The sequence below is a fragment of the Heliconius melpomene genome, chromosome 13 (genome assembly GCF_056956725.1).
Source record: "Heliconius melpomene rosina isolate 202511_hmr_F chromosome 13, ASM5695672v1, whole genome shotgun sequence".
NCBI lineage: Eukaryota > Metazoa > Arthropoda > Insecta > Lepidoptera > Nymphalidae > Heliconius > Heliconius melpomene.
In genome coordinates, this window is record NC_140401.1 from 4,483,028 (window position 1) to 4,507,344 (window position 24,317).

General features: G+C 33.4%; 1 protein-coding gene across 2 annotated transcripts; it reads right to left on the reverse strand.

The window, feature by feature from the left end:
- Window positions 1-763: 763 nt before the first annotated feature.
- On the reverse strand, window positions 764-24,175 carry Tgi (Tondu-domain-containing Growth Inhibitor). 2 transcript variants are annotated; one of them, XM_085196405.1, is made up of 6 exons: window positions 23,506-24,175; window positions 19,755-19,856; window positions 6,104-6,248; window positions 5,274-5,416; window positions 3,515-3,631; window positions 764-2,864 (listed from the first exon to the last, which is right to left on the reverse strand). In XM_085196405.1, the coding sequence occupies exons 2-6, from the start codon at window positions 19,849-19,851 to the stop codon at window positions 2,428-2,430; spliced, it is 939 nt and encodes a 312-aa protein (XP_085052531.1). In that variant the 5' UTR covers window positions 19,852-19,856; window positions 23,506-24,175; the 3' UTR covers window positions 764-2,427. The 2 variants fall into 2 exon arrangements, with proteins under 2 accessions (XP_085052531.1, XP_085052530.1); XM_085196404.1 differs by lacking the exons at window positions 19,755-19,856; window positions 23,506-24,175 and adding an exon at window positions 6,596-6,777.
- Between the last annotated feature and the right edge of the window lie 142 nt (window positions 24,176-24,317).

Sequence of the window (24,317 nt, forward strand, 5' to 3'; positions counted from 1 at the left end):
TGTTACGATGATGAATAGTAAACAATTCATCTTAACTCTAAAGTCTTAAATTTTTAAGGATTGTAGGCGTTTTCATTTTTAGAGGTTTATTTTTCTTATATCATTAAAATGTAAATATGTCATTATTTGGTTTTTTTTTAATATTTATGGTAATGGCAATTTATTCAAATAATATTTCGTGAACTAGATGAAAAGTTGTGATGACTTTTATCACCCTAACGCCATATTAATGTTGCAATTTAGAAACAAGGTTTGACTTTTTATTTTCTTTCTATAAGGTAAGGCCTTTTTGATTTTATGATTAACATTTTAATTGATAGAGGCTGCACTATTTTCAGTGTTTTTTTAAAATTGAACTATAATAAATAAAGCTGCAACCAGATAAATGGAGAAGTATTAGTCTTCTTCGTTCCCAGTCCGATCGACGGCCACAAGACTAGGTTCGAGTCCCGGAGGGGGCGCTCTTGACGCTGACGATTTCCTTACAAGCAGCCACATAGAGCTGGTACTTTCTCATGGACAGAGTACCCTCATCTCTTGTCATCCGGTGTTGTTTATACCAATAGGAGTAACTCATGTTAAAAAAAATCTTTGTTTATTAGTATCCCGCAGGTACTAGGTAGGCAGAGGGAGCGCAGTGTTAAGACACTCTGTTCTCCATGCTCCACATAATTTTGTGACACTGCGACACGATGGTCTCGAGAAATTTGTTACTGTCTTAATTAATATTAAAGGAGGATGCTCCAATATAAATAAAACTATATATTTTTTATCTGTGTATTTATTTTTCGACAACTTGCCATTCTTAACTATTGTGCATAAATAGGAAAACGTTATTTACAAATATAACATATACGACAGCCCGCTGCCGCCATACTCCGGACCAGAAACATATTATTGAATAAGTTTTGTACTTATTCTAGCATTATTTACAATAATAGTATCAAAATATAAATGTTATTTAGACAAAATAAATTTTCAAACTTAAATTTTGACCTAATATCATTGTTAAATGATAATTTAATCAGTGTGGTCAAAATTATTAATACGTTCTATCTACCTATATAGGTATAGAAATAAAAAAAATCACGTAAATAATATTAAAAATAAATTTCACTCAATAATGAAAAGATATGTCGCAAATGGCAATTACGAATGATTGAACAAGTATTTGATAAAAGTTTAACATTTAACCAATTTCGAACAAAAAAATATTATACTGTAACTTCTGTTTTCAATATGCGATATACAAAAAATATTTTGCATAATGTAAGGCATCTAAATAAAAAAATGGGTTAATTCTAAAATTGTATTCCGTTCAGTGACATCCCAAAGAAACGTTTTGCTGTAATTTATAAATATCTAAATTCAAAAATAATTTTACATAAAGGAACATAAAATAATGAGAAAATTAGCGAAATCTTATTAAAACTAGCTTGTAATATTATAAATATTATTACATATAACAATTCGAAATCACTTTAATTTTTATTTATTTACAAGATAAACGAGACATTTGAGATATAATTTTCAGAAAACAAAAAAAAGGGGTTCCGAATCTTAAAAAAAACATACAAAAATATAAATAATTATTTATAAAACTACTTCATATTTATCAACATCGATCATAATTATTTATAATGGCGTCCTGCAAAAAGTAGGCAAACACCATGTTATTGTCCATTATTGTATAAAAATAACATTTTGTATAATTCTAACAATTATATCTCAAGCCTCTGTAACTTAACCTATGTGAATTGTGCAAAAGCGCATAAATTGAGGTAAAGTTATTAACTTAGCGTGTAATGGTGACTAATAATTGACTACATCAAAGAGAAACGTTCGTATACCCAAAGCCTAAGTAATGTCATGGAAACCAAGTGATGATAATGTGATATCCTTAAAACGTAGACATCTGAATGATCGGACGTAGAAATTGATTTTTTTTGTTCAGTTCTGTATTTTATTTATGGCGTTTCTAATTTTTTTCTGTTCTATTCTTTAATTATGGCCTTCCCAATTTGCCAATTGAGCACTAATAACTTAGCCAACGTCACATTGTATGAGAACACACAAAGGATGTTGTACGGTAAAAAAGGATAATATTACACAATAGGAGAATGCATATGAAAAGTAGATCTAAATAAAATACTCCAATACAATTTATATATGTAAACTGAATATTTTAGTAGACAAACAAAACAAAAAGTTTTATTTGACATTTGCAATGACAGATATAAAGTGTCTATTAAAAATGGCGGCAAACAATAAAATATTTTTTATTTACCGTTCCAACCATCAATATCTCAAGACGGTCATTCAGATAGTGTGTTTTAAGGCTATTCATTCCACAATAAAACCGAGCCAGGTTAAACAAGTGGTAATTTATCGACACTTAACCGACGTTACGGGCTATAAACCCAACTGTTATATGACGACGCCACTCCTTGTGATTATTTTCGTTTGGTCTTTTGGTTTTTCGTCCATATTGATTTTGGACGCTTGAATCTTCGTCCAAGTTTCGCCTAACGCTTTACTAAAATGGTCATCAACTTTAGTTGTTTTGTCGTCTTTTACTCTGGAGGTTTGTATCTGCCGCCACGTGTCGCCCAAAGCTTTTGCGAAATGGTCGTCGACTGAAAGACTTGCATTGTCGACGTCCATAGCGATAATTTTTGTTGGTTTCTCTAGTTCTTCGTCGTTTTTAAATTGTATGGGACTGCTGGCACGATCTTTTGTATTTGGTTTGGGTCCGGGTTGCGAGTTTTCGGTGACTCCGCTCTTCTTGTAAAGATTCATATAATCATCGCCAAGCGACCGTCGGAAGTGCTCGTCTATCACGGGGTCGCACATCGACATTGATCCTGAAAAAAAATATATTACAATAAATATTTGTACAATCAAATTCTACATTTTTTTATTAACAGTAAGTTAACAGTTAGTTAAAACGATTTTATAAGAATAAGCTCTAAATACATAATAAGTATATTTCCATAAAATATAGGATTGAGACTGGTATGTATGTAAAGGAAATAGAATATTTATATGCTTGTGACTTACTAACTAGTTGTGTTGGAACACTAGAACAGACTATGAATCGCCAGAGAATTGATTAACCTACTTACAAAACAAAGCAATATAAATTTATGCTTGCGAAATATTAAATAACTATTGTTTTTAAGGAAAATACACATGTCGTTAATATTGACAATAATTAAAAAGGAGATATATGTATGTACTGATTTATTTAAGTTTAAAATACATTTAATGTATAATCCATAATAATAAAGTAGAAAATAGTTACATAGTATGAGGATCACGATGATTTAAGTAAATAATTTAACCTATTTTTCTAAATATGAAAAATGGGCGCGATAAAATAATTTAGATATTTATTTGATACATTATTTAAATCACTTTTTACCTTAATATTGTTTTAATAAAATAGAAATAGTCTTTGTATACAACAAAAAATTTTAAAATATAAATAGGAATAATTTTAAAAATATCTTACCAGGTGGCGATTCATTGCTTTTGATGACTGAAGGACGGTTGTATGGCGGAGGAGCTTTAGATCGCAACCGCATGTCGATGGGGGCTTCGTTCCTCACGCCAGGGTATTCAGGGGGCGCTGAAAAAAAATTAATGTATAGAAAATGTATATTTAAAAACAGAAAATAGCAATAATATCTTTGTTTGCGATTGCCTCGTTACCAAAGCGAGGAAAACAAACTATTAAATATTTCATTTCCCGAGTGGGAATTGAACCCATAACTGTCGCGTTTACAGTCACACGTTTGTGCTACTGTGCCACGACGACCTCTTTAATAAAAATACGGAATAGTAAAAGTGCACTTTGTTTTTAAGCGTACATGCTAAAATTAATATGTAAAAACCGGTTAAAAGCGAGTTGGACTCGCCCACTAAGGCTTCCGTACCAATTTCAGGAGTAGGTCAACGGGAAGTACAACTTATAAAATTTGACCTATGGTTTGGCTTAAGTCGGACATATGCACTCATTTTGTATGAATGAACTACAGATACAAGTATGTAACTATTTTTTTCTATGAAATACTTCTACATTTTCAGTGGAAATATTTCATTAATTAAGCGGTGAATTTCTTACAAAATACAGCAATCGATGCATAAATGTTCATATTGAGCATTTGATTGCGTTGACTTAGACGTTTGGGTGTCTTTGTGTTTCAATTACATAGATCTATATATTTGATATTAATTTCTGTTGATACCTTCACGCGATATCGACAGAAATGTTCTTTACAGACAGACAACAAAGTGATCCTCCTATAAGGGTTCCGTCTTTACCTTTTGAGGTACGGAACCCTAAAAATTAATAATTTACAAAAAACATTGTTTGAATATTTCCATGAACAATACAAAATAGCTAAAACCATAATAATAAATTATTTCCTAATATTAAAAAGAAACTATGACAAGACATGTAGAGTAACATGTAACTCGTTTAGTGTACGATATTTAATTATATCGTATTCTCGAAGTCGGTACGTTCGCGAGTAAAGCAATTAAAATTTAACTTTTTAGGTTGAATTAATCTACTGTTCGTCGCGCTCGAGTTAGTATGTAATTTGAATAATTACCTAGTGTTGTAGGCAAAAATTTGATTATTTGGTATTTATGTTATAGAATAATTTTTGCTCGAAAATAGTTCAATTTTATTTTGAGGTTATCGTAGCGCAGTGGCACAAGGGTGTGACTGTATTGCGACAGTGGTGGGTTCAATCCCCACTCGAGGGAATTAATTATTATTTCTTAATATTTTCTTTTCTTTGTTCTCGCACCAAGGCAAAGCCCGGCTCGAGTTTCGCCGGAAAACGGAGTGTCTTAACACTAGGTTCCCTCTTCCTAACCTGCAGTATGCGGGATATAAAATGAATCTGATTTAATTTTTTTAACTATTTTGTGATTTTTACAACAGCTATTTTGTATAAGTAATTATTGCCATGATATGATTATGTACATTTGTTTCACTCTAATAAATAAAATAAATTGATTTCTTAGGAACAATAAAATATTTTAATTTACCAGGATGTATCTAAGAAGTAATTATTTTATTTAACAGGATGCATACGTAGACTTTTATTTTTCATAATATGTTGGTGAATCACAGGTTAAACAGAATATATTTTTGAATATATTTAGTTAATAAAAAGTTAACTTTTTAGCCAATATTAAAAGATTATATAATATTTAAATCATTTTACATGAAGAATATATTGACATTTGTTATATACCTTTGCCGTTCATAGCTAAGTTGGCGGGTCCATCATCTTCGTCGGACAGTTCGCCGTCGCTGTGAGGCTGCGCGCGCGCCACTGAAGCGACGCTACGCCGCTCGTTGAACGACTGGGACCGTAGCGCCATTTTACCGTTCTCTCTGAAGATAAATATATCATATCTAATTAGAATACAATAAAAATTACTTTAATAGTTCAATTAAAATTATTTTAATTAATAAAACAGCAAATTTTCAAATTAGTTCCGCCTTAATGTTAACATTAATAACAGATTTATAATTTTACCAGTAATAAAATTATAATAGCTATAATTTAAACTTAATTATTAGTAGTTAGTAACTACATAGTCAAACTTTAATTAACGTACATTTTCTTTTCCCTCCACACGCAATGTCTCGAATTCGGGTGGAAAATGTAGAACAGTGTCTTGGACATAAAGTTGTCACACTACGTATCTTACTAGTAGTACCAAAAAGAGAGGAACCTAAGTATATTTATATAAGATATTGAGACTAATAACCATTTATCTAATGATATAGAATGTCCTATATTATTACTGGTACAAAAACTTTTATAGGTTTCACGCTGCACCCCACATTGAGGTAGCGTAGCAGACAAGCAGGGGAAAACTTAATGTTAAGGCACTCTATTTCCCGCTTTCCCCCTAATTTTTAAACACGCACTTGAGTAGCGGAATCCAACGCATTCAACATAATTCATTCCTCCCAGTGGCAATCGAACCCATAACCTTCGCATTCACAGTCAAAGATCAGCGCTACCACCACAACCCACTAAAAAAGTTACTTTGTTACCATATATGAACTTACTTCGGTCTATACTCCGGCAGGCGCATGGAACGTCGTTCCCTTCTCCACTTCCCGCCGGTGAGCTCCCTGGACTGCGCGCGCGGCGCCTCAGGAGATAAAGTACGATCGCCCTCTGACTCTCCGCTCGATGCTGTACTCGGAGTCTCTGTAAATAATATGTACTTTAATTACAATGATTTCATTGATTGATCGTAATGAATATATTTTAGTTTAACGTAAAAATAATACACACAATAAATATTAGTAACAATAAGTCAATAATGTGGTAGCTATATACATAATTGAAAATTAAAGTTATTTAAAACATGGCAAAAATAATCGTGCCGATAATAACATAGGCTATCGATAAATTAAATATCAAAACTGGTTAAAATATAGTAGCGCATTACCTATACTTGGCATTGTTTTTCACGACTAAGTCAAAAAGTGACTAGTAAATGTTCAAAAATATACAGTACAGGTAAATGGTACACCCAAAAATATAATTGATACCTTTATGAGGCGAAGCAATCCACGGTTGCCATAAAGGCATATTAAACTTGGGCGATTGCGGTGGTTCCATTGAAAGCAAATCGAGGGTACTTAACGAAGTCCTGGCCAAAAGAAACAAATAATGCGGAAGTTCCATCATCACAACACCACTAACAACCTCGAACAAACACTTAAAATCATGACATATCATAAATCCTAATGATGTCAAAATTCACAAGTGCACTGATAAGAATCCAATAAACTTCCAATACTACGAACACTTCTTTATAAAACACGAGTGTATCCTATAGACAACACATTGGCGTCCCAGCACAGGTAACACTGAAGGTCGACTGAATAAAAAACGAGCTGGAAGAGATTACATTGGAATAAATAAATGAGATGAACAAAAAATAAACCGAAAGGGAAAAAGAGCATCACGCTACATCCACGCGGCCGGACGTTGCGGCGCTTCCTTCGAACGCGACTATACAGGGTGTATGCTGTATGCCTGTATGCAATACGTGGACACTGATTGCTTATTTTATAATATAGCTAAGATCAAACCATACATATATCAATGGCTATTGTTACATTTACTTGGAAATATGTTGATAACTGGCGTCGAAGGCACGATCTCTATATGACCTCATCTCGATTGCATAAAGAAAAACGACGACATCACACATTTTGTGAGACGTCCTTGTTTCGACAGTCTTTATCAATATTTAAATGGTATTCAATGTCCATTGAACAATTGATTTGAACAATTATGAATAATGTGATAAATTTTCAGGACACACTTTCAAAATTAATGTCAACAATGTTTTATAGTATATCTTAATACTTATTTATCTTAGCAAAGTAATTCTTTTTTCTGAACAACCTGTGTACGAATACATCAACCTGTTCGGTCCATTCATGAAAGTGCGTGAGCGCAGGGCGCGGGGATTAATGAATCCTCTTCACTCCTCTCCCTTCCGTTGCCGGCAGAGCCTCTCATTTCGTATATTACACTATCAACTTTATTTTCAAAGCTAAAAGGATTATTTTAGTTCAAATTAATATAACAAGTGGCATCGATACTACGTCAGACCAAATTGCATCGTATTTGTTGAGTTATAGAACTTAATTTTCTCTGAACAAGCGATTGCTAATGATCGAATAGAATTACGGTGGTTGTATCCTTGGAAGGTTATGTTTTATTTTGATTCGCGTGGGAGGTGAGGGGGGGGGGGGGGAGTGGGAGATGGGCGAAGTCGAAGTGGAGCTGTGAGAAGTAACCGCGTTGCACCGTATAGGCATTAGCTTTTTATTGTCTAATAGAGCGAAGGTAAAAGGCTGCCGACAGGTACGCCGGGGATGGCGCCGTCAGATTAATTAAAGTCTGGCCTCAACATAACACAATAGGCAACACATATTACGTTACATATGTATTTGTAATTACTAAAAGTTTTATTTTTATTTCATCTGCCACTAGCACTAAGAATTGAAGTATTTCCTTCAAAATATGCTTTCAAATAAAGGAAAAAGGTAACCAAAACATAAAGCTCATCATACAGCATTTAGTTTGGTTTAATTGATTCAATTTTTTTGCTACTAATATTTAAAAAATGAGAACAACTCTGACATTTTCAGGTTATTTAGAAACATTTTCAAAGTACCTACTATAATATAAAACCACTCCTCCCTCGAGAACTACTCAAGTTCCAGACACGATGCCGAAGGGAAATACATTTTAAATTGCCCGTAGAGTGTAATTAACAGACGGCATTTTATTTCTTAGTTTCTTTTTATATTCCGCCGCCATTGAAGCGTAGCGCCAGGCTTAGGGCCGGCTACCTGAGTGTCATAATCGACGTGTACCGTCAAATAAAATTATGAATTAGAAACATACATAATTACTGCGGGATGGTTTGTTTTAGATAAAATTTGATTGACGATTGAGTGGCGCAGGGGCACAAGCATGCGATTTTGAAAGCAATAGGTTGTGAGTTCGATTCCCAGTCGAGGATATGAAGTATTTAATATTTTCATTTCCTCGCTCTGGTAACGGGGCAAAGCGCAGCGTTGGATTCCGCCACTCAACACGCATTGTCTCTAGAATTCGGCGGAAAGTGGGGAATGAAAATGTCTTAATGGGAACGGGGTATCTTAACACTATGTTTTCAGGTTCTCTCCGAATACTACGTGCGTGGGGTACAGTGTAAAGCCTAAAAAACTTTGATTGACGTTTAAAAATGTAGTGTGTGTGTTGTATTAAATTGCAACATTTAGCAAGATTTTACTTACAGCGATAATATGTAATTACAATTTATAATTTATATCTTTAGATTTATTTTGTATTGACAGTTTCATAATTTAAGTTTAAATTATTAAATGGAAGAATAATTTAAAATACATTTATTTGTAAAATGTAGAATTTGGAAAATTGTGACAGATTAGTCAATCAAAGCAGACAAAGACGTGAAATAGAAGTTTTTGTAATGTTGCGCGTGAATGATCTAATGCCTGAACTGAACTGAAGGTTGAACACAATTTCCTTCGATTGCTTTATTTTATATCGAAATACGACAAAATAAAACTTGCGAATAGCAACTTGTTATGTAAAACTAATCGATAAGCAGTAGGTACGTACAATGGATATACTTAACAATTTAACATATTAAAATTGCTGGAGTAATTAAGAATAATTCTTCAACCGGATTTATAAATGGAATTGTAAATGAAGAAATAAATAAATAAGATTAAAGTTTTAATGGCAATCCCGCTAAGCCACTGAGAAGAGGTAGAAAAGAATTGAGTTGGCATTTCAATGTCGGGCATGCGCACCAACCAATACATGGAAGATGTAGATATCTTTTCAATATTTATGTAAGTAATTAAAAAAGAAAAAAATATGTAAAAAAAATCTAGAGAGAATGTAGCAATTCATATGTTTTGTATTTGAACTGCTGATAACAAAAGAATAGTGTTAATCTGTTGTCAAATATTCCTCCCTCATAGATACATCGATGAGGTAGTTTTATTATTCTTTTTTTTTTTCAATACAAAAATTAGGTTCAATACAACCTTTAGCAAATTAATCGGAAGCGCTAAAGGCATCAAAAGTATAAGCACTGATCAATTTCGAAAGGTGTATCCTATGCTGTATAGTTAAATGTAATTTAGTTTTCGTTTTTAAATTGTGTTTCTTCATATAGCCCAAAGGCAACACAGGGCCAGGAGGGAAGCCTCGTAAGAAAGGATGCGAGTAACCCGGTGGCAACGGGCATGCGCACCCGTCGACCCTGTTTAGGGGTGTTTGCACGAACGCATTATGGATTATTTATAGAAAAGGGGAGCAGAATTTGGCAAAGCTATTTTGGCGGGTCGATGATTTTTAAAGGGTAGCTTTTATTTATATTTCTTTACTAAATGTATTCTTTAATTAATTCAGCAATATTCTACCATTTTTTGTAAAACTTCAACTACCAGAATTTTGGTTTTAATTACAGTTTTTATAGCTTCATCTTTAGGTGAGTACTTCCTGCATTCGTAATTGTTTATTCGTGTAATTCAATTTAGTATAAATATAGTATGAGGCCAGTCGTGGCGCAGAGGCACAAATGTGTGACTGTAAATGCAACAGGTTGTGGGTTCTATTCCCACTCGAGGAAAAGAAATATTTAACATTTCTATTTCCTCGCTTTGGTGTGTGACAAAGCGCAGAGTTGACTTCTGGCAATCAACAAACAAGCCTCCAGAATTCATCAAGTGGGGAACGGAGTGTTTTAACACTATTCTACTACTTAGCTACCATCTGCCTACATGCAGAATACAGCGTGAAGAACAAACTGAATAAAAAAAATGAATATATCTATATAAAATTTAATATGCATCGTATGTTAAATCGTTTATATTATTCAAATCGTCTCGCGTGAAGCCAGTAGCCGCGTCCGTGGCCTCGGGCGCGGGCTCCGTGCATGGTTATTCAACATCGAGATAACAACCACATTATGCAGGTATTCTTGCATACGCAACACACGCAACATGGATATTCAGTAGTTCATACGATTTATTGGATTTTTTTTAGGTTTTTAATTTTTTATTCATTTTTGGTCCTTTTTATTAATTTATTTATTAAGGACAGCTAACAAATCGTATATTTATTCGTATAGTACAAACATGCCTCAAAAATTATAGACTTAGTATAAGTATAAGTAAAACAATAACTTATAAGTTGCCACGCCAGGATTAGATAAAAATTAAAATTAATTATAAAAATAAACAAAATAAATTACTTATACATAAAAATTCATAGTTAATTCTTATACATTGTTTTTGTCATCGTCACTTTAAATGAAACTATTCTATAAAAGACTAATACAATTAAAACAAGACAGATTTTGCCAAATATGAAAAAGTGATTTTTTAAACTACTTTTTTGTACAAAAAAAAAGTATTAAACTGAAACCAAACGTCATTTATTGTGCATTCGAGAGCATACGGCTTATGAAGGTATTTATAAATATTTATTACCAAAATTTCGCGGCAACACATTCATTAACTATTACCTCTAAAGTCTAAATGGCTACTTCCTGCAATCATGATGGTTTAATCGTATAACTGTATAACTTCAAACTACATGCATGAATATAATACTAGGTACTTTAAATGCAGTATTCGTCTTATGCAGATTACAAATTTAAATGAAACTACGATTATTATAAATAAAAAGTTAATATGTCAATACTGGCAATTTAGCTCATTCTTCCTGATCAAAAACGTGACTGTAATAAGATGAGCATAGTGTTAAGACACTCCCCACTTTCCCTGGGGTCAGCGCCACGCTTTGCCTCTACACCAGAGCGAAGAAATGAAAACATTAAATATTTAATTTCCTCCAGTGGAAATCGAACCCACAATCAGTCAGGTATGGCCTCTCCACCACCACTACTACTAGATAGACTATACCTACGTGTACTCATATACCGACAGAAGGTAGTGTATTCGTTTCGAGCTAAATAGCAGCGCGGAAGGCGGATGTTTGCAGCGAAAGTGCGGGAAGCGATCGAAAACATTCCGCATTCCTAACTTTGATGTAAGGATTGCTGTGTGAATTTTCTTCTTTATGGGTACTAAAATTTTAATGTGAACTCCCATTAATGTGAACGTTATGTGAACAGTTTTAAGGAGTATACAAAATTAATGGCTTATTTTCTATATTATTTGCAAATTAAATAGATCTTTATTTTCGTTTATGTATAAATATTGAGATCTACATGATCTCTCCGTCCAAAAATATTACAGAAGGATTCTTCAGTTCTTTTTTTCTATATATGAATGCATACTATAGGTTATTGTTAATATAAAAATGATTGAAATAATATACAAATAATATATTTTTTCTTTTTTTTCCAGTTTCATTCTGTGTCCTGCATGTAGCCCAGTGTTAAAGTACGCCGTTTCCCACTTTCCGTCAAATTCTGGAGACATTACGTGTTGTGTGGCTGAACTCAACGCCGCACATACAATATAATAATTATTAAAAAAATATTATTCCAAATAAATTTTGACGATACTAAACACAATAATGTATTTTTACTTTTTAAAAGCTTTGAACCTAAAAAGGACTGGTAGAGTCATCTGTTAAAAGAACTTTAAAGGTAAAATATACAGACTGTGGCGCCATCTCTCCACAACAAATTCCTGTATGACGTATCATATCCTATAGAGGGAGGCACAGCTCCTCCCCACCTTCAGCTCTTATATAGCATGAATAAAATAATCAATTGTACTCTTTTTAGCGCATTTCTATGACTGTATAAGAATTTATGTATTTTTTTAAATAATCAAAAAATAAAAACGATGGATTAATTATATGAATACTTAAAATAAAATACTTTTGTTAAACACTGTATAATATATGTAAGAATAATAAAATTGTATAATTAATGTAGATATACAAGTAGATATGTTTTATTTGTTTTTCTTATAAAGTATTTAGCAAGTTTATATTTAGCATAATATATCTTTATAATTATATCATTTACTTTTGATTTAGAACATGGCGGTTGATGTTTGCTATATTTACGAGATGTTTTTCATTGCAATAAAAATGTAGTTTCTTTTTCTTAATTTTTTGAAAAAAACTATTTAAATAAATATTTATTATGACATTGAATAAACGTTAGTTAGTACGAAAACGTATTTCAATTGAAAACAATGAGACGCACTTGATAGAATCGTACAACGTAATATAAGTTCTCATGGGAAAATTAATTGCTTTAAGCATGTTTATACTAAGCTACGTAAAACTATTGTTTTCTCAATATCACGCTGTATCCCGCAGGATAGGCAGAGCTAGCCGTGTTAAAGCACTCCTCTTCCCACTTTTCGCCGAATTCTGGAGGCATTGCGTGTTACGTGGTGGAACTTGTCTTGCCTTGTCTCGACACCAGAGAAAAGAAATAAAAATATTAAATATTCCATTTCCCCGAATGGGGATCGAACCCACAACCTGTCGCGTTGACACGCTTGTACGGCAAGACTGGCCTCACGTTACATTCGGTATTTGAAAATATTTTAATATTGGATTAAGACGTGATTGTAAGTAATATCTCATAAATATTTATTATTTATGTTCCTATTAGCTTTTCTCATGACTTGTCATGAAGTGTCAAATTCTAACTGTACTAGGGTTTAGCGTACTTAAAGACATTTAGTTTACCTTTCGCAGTAGTCATTTAATGTGCGTGAGAATTTATGGACATAAAATATACCTTGTGAGTGTAATGTCGAATATGTTTGGTAACTTTTAAATTTAATAAAGAAATGATAACAAATTTATCAAAATATAATGAAACATGAATAATATGATTTGAGGAGGCAAAAGGAGTAACTGTAACGCGATGATTGTGGGTTCGATTCCCACTCGAGGAAATTCAGTCAAAAAACCGACAGAAAGTGGTGAACGTGTGCGTGAAGCTGATGAATAATATGATAACGTAGAAACTATGATATGCAAAAAAATCCTCTTGACCCGGGAGTCTAATCCTTATCACATCGTCCAAAGAACTCGGATGTTTATAACATTTGCAACGATTGCTTCGTACTGTTGCCGATAATAAAATTCACAATAAACACTACATAGTCATGTCCAGTGATGCAATTCCGAGATATGTCGCTTACTCATTTGAGAGTACCGCGCCTAAATTATTGCAAAACTTTACAACTTCCTAATACGAGTTAAAAAATGTCATTTTATTTATGGCTACTTACTTCAAAACTGTTGTAATTAGGAACCATTTATTGTCTTATTCCATAATCACTAAATGAATTAAAAACATCCGCATTTTAAAATTTTATAATATAGGTACTAAAGACTTTTTATAGACATGAATATAATTTTAAATAATGTGAATAAATAAAGATATAGTGCAAGTCGGACTAGCCCATCGATATTTCAGTCCCGATTTCGTAATTGTCGGTCGACGGGAAATTTTCGGAATTTTACGGTGACAGAGTAGGTAGGTTAGACAGGTAGTATGGGTTTCGATTACGCGACGAAATTCTTAAAAATGCAGAGAAAGTGCGTTGACTTAAATGTTAAACTTTTCCCGTGCTCCAAGGCACTGCTAACGAAGGTGATTGCCAACATCAAGTTTAAAACATGAAATATCCAGGTGTTTGATACAACTTCCAGACGATCTTGACAGAAATGGTCTGGACAGACGGCCAACAAACTAATCTTATAAGGCTTTCGTTTTGTCTTTTGAGGCACGGATCCCTAAAATTGTAATGATACTGATGAGATGAAGTACGGATCCTGTGTCTGTAGCGAATCAAAAACTATAAATAAAAATAATGCTAAAGTTTCTTTTGTTAAGTGAAAAACTAATCATATAATTAAAATATATATGTATATATTTTATACATATTTTTAATTTAAACTATATTTTATTTATATTTTCAATTTAAACAATCTTTATAAAAAGTTGACTTCAATAAAAAAAAATGAAATATTTGTAGTTTCATTTACACATTATAATGTAGTTATTCAATATTATTAATATAAATTACTTAATTATTATTTTATTATGAACAAAGTCATAAATTTGTGATGTAATTGGAATATTGGAGCAGCGAGAGCACATTTCTAATGTCATATAACATGATTTCATGTCCACTTTTAAAAAAAATATTTAAAAAAAAAGAATTAAGGCAACTGTGTCATAACATCTAAAGAGGAATACCGAATGAGGCAAGGCCTAAGAGAGTTACCGCTAATAGGTGGAGCTAAAAGCTAATTCGAATAGGGTTACTCCTTTAAGACGCAATCGATGTCAGGGCTACCACGTACGGACTAAGTTTATACATGGTGCTATTTTATTATGCAATACGAAGGTCGCTTGGCCGGGCGTGGACATAACTTAGAAGAATATCATTTTGTGGTATGATTTTTTTTATGTGAAATATTAATAATTCTACAGATAAAATATCAGCTTCACGTTATATCCCGCACATAGCAGGGTAGGCAGAGGGAACGTAGGGTTAAGACATTCCGTTCCCCACTTTCCGCCGAATTCTGGAGGCATTGCGTGCTTTAAGGTTTGCATTACACATGATTACTTTTTACTCGTAAGTCAAGAGTCACAATCGTTAATATTTATTAAAAAAATAAAAAAATACAGTCGAATTGATAACCTCCTTTTCTTACAGAAGTCGGTTAAAAATTTAAAATAATACTAATGTTTAAAATACGATGAACTTATCTAGTAGTATCTTAGTGGTCAAAAACCTTCGATTTGATAATACATGAGATTGGTTCTCATGTATTATTCTTTAAAAAAATATTAAATTTGGTCGACTTAACTTTTAACAAATCTTCACGCTTTAAAAGCTATAATCAATATTCATGTTTTAGACAATTTTTAGTCATATTACATATTTTTTATTTTTATTCTAATTTATTTAATGATGCGGCTACTGTGATGACTACTGATTGATTGGCGATGATGGCCTGAAAAAATGCAGGTGCGTGAAGCGCTGAAGGAATTCGATACCTCGACAGCAATGAAGTCATCATATAGCAGAATTTCTAATGGCAACGGATTCCATTTCGTTGGCAGCCAAGCGAGAGTGTAGCTATTCGAGCTATTCGGGCCGTCTCGCGCATTGTCTTACTTACGATGAGTACATTGGAAGTGTCATATTCTAATATAACATGTTTATATATGAAAATTCCTTATTTTATGACGCCAATATTGAATCTTATATAATTATTTCTAAGTTCTGATAAATGAAATGTTAAATACAAATTATTATTCATTACAACATTGGGAGACCTCGGTTGACCTTCGAAAACACACTATCAAAGATACTGGAGGAAGGTCACGTAAAAGCATGAGGACCCCCCGGACAAGTATGAAGAGGTTGATGACAGTGGATGGAGATGAAGAGAGATGTAGAGACCATAGCGTTTGGCGCTCCGTTCTCTCTGACTAACCCGCTAAGGATAAAGCGTGAAGCTATGTATGTATGTACAACAATAAATTAGAAGGTGGCATCTAAGTTTCTCTAATCACTTATTATATTTTGACTTGCAATTTGTCTGTTGGTCCATTCATACGAGTACGTTTTTCTATCAGCACGTCAATGTGCTCTATGAAATTTCTAATAAATTCTCAACTCTGCGTTTTTAATGATCTAATACTACGCTAATTACAATAGTATGTATGTATTTATATGTATCGGCACACGGCATTGCTAACGACTTGACGAATACCTCGAATAACTGAGTAATTGTAATTGCTGTATTGGGGTTTTTAATTGATTACATTAATTCTTTGCCTCACCTGAAGAATGCACATTTTAGTACAAGGCCGTCTATTTATAAGAATTATAATTGTTATGCAACAGTAGATAAGTTTGTTTTGAATCCTATTTTTCTGGAAATAGTGGACGATATCTTGGATTGGTAATATAATATTAAGAAGGTCAATGTTAAATCAATGGCCCCAGCAGGCTATCAAATGGTCATCATCATTCATCTATTTAAAATATATCAAATTTGGTTTTTTTTTTACGTTTTAAGACGAAGGTTTTTTTTTCTGCAGGATAGGAACTTAGTCTTCAGATACTCTCCCCCTTTAAGATATTGCCGTTCCCCACTTTCGACCTTTCGAGTTCTGAAGGCATTGCGTGTTGAGTGGCGAGACTCAACACCACAATTTGATGAAGGATGACATTTTTCATTTTATGAATTGGTAACAGATAATAGATATATTCGCAAAGATATATTTTGCTATGACAACAATAGTAATCACAGATTGCATTCCATACAATGTTGGTAACTGTAGTCCGCAACGCAACCTACATTCTGCATTCTTTTCGAAACCGTAACACGCCGCCTCAGCGTTCCGGATACAATTGCACACGCCACATTCACACTTGTTGCTATCCGCGTAAAGCGCACATTTCTATATAACAATCGACATTGTCATGTATTGAATTTATAGAGAGCTGTAAAATAACTACATACGGAATAGCTTATGATGATTGATATGAGATGTTGATAAGCGGGACGAGGTTTCGAATGGCAGTGCTGGCGTCTGCGCCGGACGCTGAGTACAGTCGTGGCCACCCTGAAGTTAGGTTCTCAGAAGTTTTGCGCATTGTTCACTCGGGAAGAAAATAATTAAAAGTAAGAAATAATCCTAAAATCAAATATAACGTAACGTAGAAAACATTGCAAATAGTATTTAGGTCTGTATTTATAAATCGCTCTCATGTTAGAGATCGATCTTGAGATGCCGTTTTCATTCACAAATTATATATCCGTGAATGAAAACGGCCTCTCAAGATCGACATTAGACTTGAGAGCGATTTATAAATACGGGTCTTAGTAGGTATGTGAAGGTAGAGACGCACTATCACAGTGGCGCACTGGCGAGGAGGCGCGGACGCGGGACGAGGCCGGCCAAATTCCTTTCGCGCTTTCTCTGATAGTTTGTCGCACGCGCACGCGCACGCGCACGCACGCCGAGCAACGAAAGTAAGTGGCGGTACAGCGCGTCCGCGTCGCCGTCATTGCATAATTATTTGCGATCCAGCAATTGTTTGTAAACAACCAACAATAAGAACTCATCGCTGGACGTACTCGTATGCGTGACCGTATTATCATTAGATATCTATGTTTAAATTTATAATTTTATCGGCTCTATCTAAACTATTTCATATAACACGCATTATAACAAGTGAAAATGATTATATCAATAGCATTCCTTTCAACGAAATAGTTTCGCCAACAAGCGATTGAAAGATGACTTTCATTTTATGCTATAGTATATATAAACTGAAATATCACAAATAAACAAAAAAAAAACATGTTTTGTTTATTCTAATCAAGAATATATATCGGAGACGTAATGTGTTTTGATATTTTCATTGAAAATGTAATGATATTGGTATGCGGAAATTTGTGGCATATAAATAAGTAGGTAGTTATATCTAACACTTACGTAGCGTTGTGTCGGTGAAAATCGTGCGTTCAACGTTTCCACTCACTCAACTTGGCTCTAAGAAAGCTTTGCTTTCTCAACGAGATATACCTCTATTGTCAATTGATATCGAGGCAAATGTGTTAAGTATGCAACAAAGAAGATACTTAGTTAAATCTATTTAAATTGACGAATCCGCGTTACCCGGACGTGTCGCTTGAACGCTCTATGGAGGAAAAAACGAGACTTGAGAAAAACGTATACAATCGCAATCTTTATATTACGGAACCGGCCTCCGCTGAGTTACTTGTATTAGGTATTGTTTCAGCGAGGCGAAACATGTTTCTCTCCTGTTTGTGTAAGGTCTGCTTGTTCGCGGACAAGGATACTCTAATATATGCAAGTCACGGCAGGAATGTTGGAAACATTTAAAGACAACAATAAGATATCAATCGCATATATGTACACAAACAACTACGACTTCTTAGTGTAGACTTTTCGGATTAAAACGTGTACAAATGTAGTGAGTTAATTGTTATTTCAAAATAATAATATATTTTTTTTTAACATTCTTATGTAAGTCTGTGAGCGCAGAAATAAAAATATAAATAAATAATAATTCGTTCTATCGAGTTGTAATCGAACCCACAATCGTTGCGTTTACAGTCACATCACGCCCTATATTAAATAGACTATTTTTAGTACATTCGATAAAAATTATATCAATTTAGTTATTTCTAACTATATAACACCATATGTAGGTATATATAGCATACAGTATACCAATAGATTGACTATCAACAATGTCAGCTGGAATCTGGAATGTGACCCGCCTACAAGGCCGCGCGGCAACTATTGATAGACATGTTAGCTATACAAACCGAGTATCGAAATGTTTCTTTACATTTTTGCTTTAATTAAAAGTTTATATTACTTTATTAATATTGCACTTGCTTCTTCAAATGCTAAATGACAAATGATTTTTCCCCTTAAATTTTCAAGTTACCCAAAAATGTTAAAAAACCCTATGTTCAATTCTGTTATTCCAACACAAACACAAAAATCCAATTCCTTCTATTTATCAGAATATATAAAAAATATATTTTCTTAGTTTTTGTCCATAAAAATATTTACAAGAAAACATAGAAGTGAGCCAGCTCGTTACGGAGGTAAAAAAACCAGGTAAAATATTTTACAATACTGTTTGTCCGCTTTATTATTCGAAGGTTAAAGAAGCGTATACTACTGAAATAAGTGAAACACGAGTCAGTAAACAAGACGAGCGCGTTTGATCCATATTTTAAAATTGCGGCCCTTTGTGTCGGATTTCATCAGCCATGTGGGCAGATACTGTATCACAGTATGATGTTACAGATTTTGGAACACACGTTTATATGTATACTTATACAATTAGTTTAAAATAATCAAAAGTAAGAAAACTCGTAAAATAAAAAAAAAAGTAACTTCAGGGCGGCTACGACTTGTTGACCATACTGTACCTAATAATTATAACGATTCATTTAGAACTTAAATGTTATAGGTCCTTTTTGTTAATTAGTTCAATAACTTATAAAGTAAATAATAATTATTTTAAAAGCTTTGCCCTAGATCTCTTGTGAAATAATATTTCAGACAATAAAATATTAACAAAAACATAATAAATTAAAGCAAGAAAAAAAATGCATAACTCTACGTACCAAAGCCGTCTGAATCGCTGGCAGGATAAGCCGGGCACGGCTGCACCATTGTGGCAGCACGTGACAGCACGTCCAGTGGCGACTCTATCTTTTTCATCTTGTCTAAAAGCAAATGTTGGAATATTATTTATTATTTTAAATAGAATAACTATTATATATTTTGTTAATGAAATTAATTTTATTATATGATGAAGACAACAATACTTAAACAACATTAAATTTAGTAGTACCTGATTCTCAAATTACTATTACTTTTCGACTGATAAAGTATCTACAGAATAAAAAAAAAGAAAAAAAAAAGCAAGATCTTATATCATCATTCATCTGCAAAACCCAACTACCTTCATCATACAAAGCTCGTATTTTGAAACGTAAAACAATTTATATCTAGGCACGTAAAAATATTTGGCTCGGAGAATGAATGTCGTTGTGTCAATACATTATATTATAATGGCATGCAAATACCGAAGCGAAAAGTACGTAAACGGCTAGACGGAGGACAGACGTCCGTACTGCGCGCGTATCTAGTAAATAAGAGATGATCATAGAGACAGCGTACGGAGTTGTGCAACGCATACCGTCCACGGGAACACGGCCAATAGACCAGTGTCTCGGATCGCCACTTGAAAATGTGACATTATGATTTGATTAAACTGACACGAATAGTTTATAGTTAATAAATACGCGCCGCGATTCAGTGATGGGATGGGAGGACTAATTTTGATGTTTATTGTTAGTTGTTTTTCTTCAAAATTAGTTAATAATTTTTATTAATAATGACATTAAAATTGTTGTAAAGGTCGTTTTTAATTTTGAAAGTAGAAATTACAAATATTATAGTCGATTTTCCATTATCATACCACGCTACCACTTTCATTAAAATTATTCCATATTGCTTGCATATGGATAAATATTTTATTAATAAAACGTCGAAAAATCTTAATGAACGTAATAAACGACGCGATTCCTGGAATGTGGACATTGGTACCTACTTTCAAAAGTCGAGATCGTCGTCCGCGGACGTAACAAACAAAAACTTTAGGAATGATAGTGCTATACGATGGCCACGTTAATGATGAGGAATTTGGTACATTAACCACAATAGAATTTTTCTCGGAGGCGGAGTCACGAGTGGGTACGTACGGGCGCGGTATGCCGGCCAGTACGTCGGAATAGATCACCGAGCTTGTATGTATATATGTATGTATGTAGGTACGGTTAACAAAAACACTTACATATTTAGAAGTTTTATGTTTCTTAATCACGCTATATGAGATTTACTTCAAGCGTTACGCACAAAGGGCAGCGCACGTTTAGCTGTTTACATTGAAAATTCCTATAAAATTACAACCAAATATAGAATTCGTGTAGACTGTAGACTTATAAATACTATAGGATTAAATAATTATATTTAAGAAAGTAATGGCATCCTGCTGATTAATATACAGAATATGTAATGTATTTAAATATGTAAAAGAATGGTTTTATTTCTGTCTGTACTAATATGGTCACGAAGCCGTTCAACGGAACAGGAACTAGTTATTATGTATCGCATAAGGTTTGTTTAAGTAATATACTTTAAAATATCATTGTATGAATAAAATCTAAGCTCAGTTAATAATTAGTTTTGTTGTTACACTAGTGTTTATGGCGTAATAATCAATCGTATTTTTAATAAAATCGTAATCTTAAGAATTACTGAATATCAAACTAATATTAAACATTGAAACTACTAATATCATATTAAAATAGGTTATAACTTGAATTTTAGATACCTTAGTAAAACTTTTACAAACGATTTCTTCATAACACATTTAATTCATTCCATTGGTGCATTCAGACTTAAAAAATCTTGTGAAACACTAAATATTGTAGATAACTTTTTAGATACATACACAAATATTAAAAGTTTAAATATACCTACTTTATAGAAAAACTTTTAGAAACTTTATAATTAGATATTGCAGAAGATTTAAAATAACAATTTCTTGTCATTAATCAGACAAGAAAGTCATTAAATCGCAATGATAGTAAAACGTACTGTTACGTGGTATTTACAGGCCCACATAATATAACATGATAATGATGCACTGGACCACAAATAAACATAGCATAATTACAAAATAAGATTATTTAAAATTAGGTTTCATTTACTAACGTTGCCAAAAAATAAGAATATAACTAGGTACATAAATGGAATTTGAAAATATTTTCATATAAATAAATAACGAAGTTTAAAGGTAGGACAACTGTCACCTGAAAGTTCCAAAATTGTATTCACATGGTGATCGAACCTTGACATTCCGTGCGGTAAAAATAATAATCTATTTTAACACCAATGTTTTGTACGCTACATTGAATCGTTTTACTATGGAGTAGAGTTTACAATTGAAATTGGCTGTAGCATTGGAATGCCCGCATTTGGGGTGCGGTGCCTGTCTTTTACGACGGTTGCCACCCCTGCTGTGCGCACGCGCACGTGTCTTTCGAGGGTCGGGGACTGGCAGATGTTTCGAGTATGAGGCCCAACGCTGTTCGTTAAGCTATTATCAAAGACGACGTATTTATAAAACGTGGGACATAAAGCAGTTTTATATAAAAATTAAAAATTCGGTCAAGTCGATACATATAAATTGATAAAAACCTTTGATATTCATAAATAGATATTTCAATTTGTTTGCAATTTATACAAACATAAAGTGGAGCGCACTGATTATAAGCAAAGAATGCAATGCCACATCCATAAAACTAATGATAACTGTGATGTACTGTTCAATGTTACCGACAGCGAACGAGCGTTACGTGATGACGCTTATAGTTTTTAATTAATAAAAAATCTGAGTTAATTAATACTGAAATAACGTTACAATACTGCATTTTTTATTTCCAATTAATATTTAATTACAAATAAATATGAAATACCATGAAATATCTAAATAGCATTACGATATTTTTAAATGAAAAAGATGTGGCAGGCAATAAATATATTATAAACCAATACTAATATTATACAACTGAAGAATGCTTGATTGAACGCGCTTATCTCAGGAACTACTGCCCCTAATTATAAAATATTTTTTGTTTGATAAACAATTTATCGAGGACGTCCAAATAACATTACAGTGATTTTTCGATTGGTGATTCAAACCCAATGTACCTAGAAAACTTAGAATGTGTCGTCACAATGTAAAGCCGATGTCAAAAGCTAGTTTTATATAACTTTACATATTTCATATCGATTCCGACGTCTTCGCGTGAAGCAAGCGCTCGACGCGGGTCACATTGGGTAATCGTACGTATTATCGAGTTCTTATCACCGGGGCCGTGTCGACAGTATGTTTATAGGCTAGTATCAGTCGCATTCCACGCTATTATGCCCGCGAGATTCCTCGCCCTCGCCATGCTCGCTGAATGCCTCGCGCCGAGTAGCGGCGGTTTTTTTGCCTGGCGTGTCCGTAAATCAAACCGGTAGGTACGTACTTGCCCGTACTTATTTCGATAGCTACTTATTTGATACTTCACGATTGTTACTTTTTGCGTTGTTTAAATTTTTGTGAAACAAATGTTGTAATGGACGTGTCTAATGGCGTTGTCCTTACGTTAGTTGCTTACCAACTGTGTTTCTAGATGAATTAATGTTATGATAGAAGTAAAATAAATAATATTGCTTATTTATATTTTTTTAATGATTAATGCAGTTAAATAGTAATAAAACAGAATAGCTAAGTAATAAATCGTCATTAATACTCACATTTTTCCCACGTTACAACACAATGCAGGGTCGAAAGTTTTTAAATTATTCACTTTACAATAACAAACTTATTAGTAGCACAAAATTATTATATTAGACGTTATAATACTTTACTCAAATATAATTTTTAACTTAAACAAAGTTACAAAACCGGCGAAGAATAAAAATCAATATGAAACGATTCGCAAAAACTACGCGACTTTACAATATATCTTCAAGACACGACTGGTAACAATTATTATTATGACGTTAAGTAATGCACTGTGTTTTACCGCTTATTATCCATTTTCCTACAGCCAAACTGTTATAGTATTTGTTATTATTTTATAAAATCCAGCTACCGCACCACGACTCTGTTGATGAAATAGTCGCGTTTGACATTTGAGCCGAGCCCACTGCGGTTGGTATTCGCGGAATGTCAAATATTTTCAGTGCTGCCATCTGTCCGGAGGAATGTCAAACGGCGCGACGCAACACAAGAGTACTTATCATACATTATTTAGATTAGAACATCGAGTGATGTTTATTCAGAACAACTATTATTACTTATGTTTTTGTGTAATAATGTCGTATATTGATTTTAGAAGTGCATTTCGAGTTGGAGAACGAGAAAGCGGTGCAACTTGTTTGCTATATGTTGGAATGCGTCCAAGCTAGTGCCTCCTTTTAGAGACTACACTGACGCAGGCGTAATGGTAGGCCGCGCGTCTGCACAGGGTTATCGACACACGCCGTGGAGGCGAAAACTAGGGTCGGCATTCGGTGCCCACTCGCTGTGCATGTACCGTAGCGTAACTGGCTGCCATTGTTTC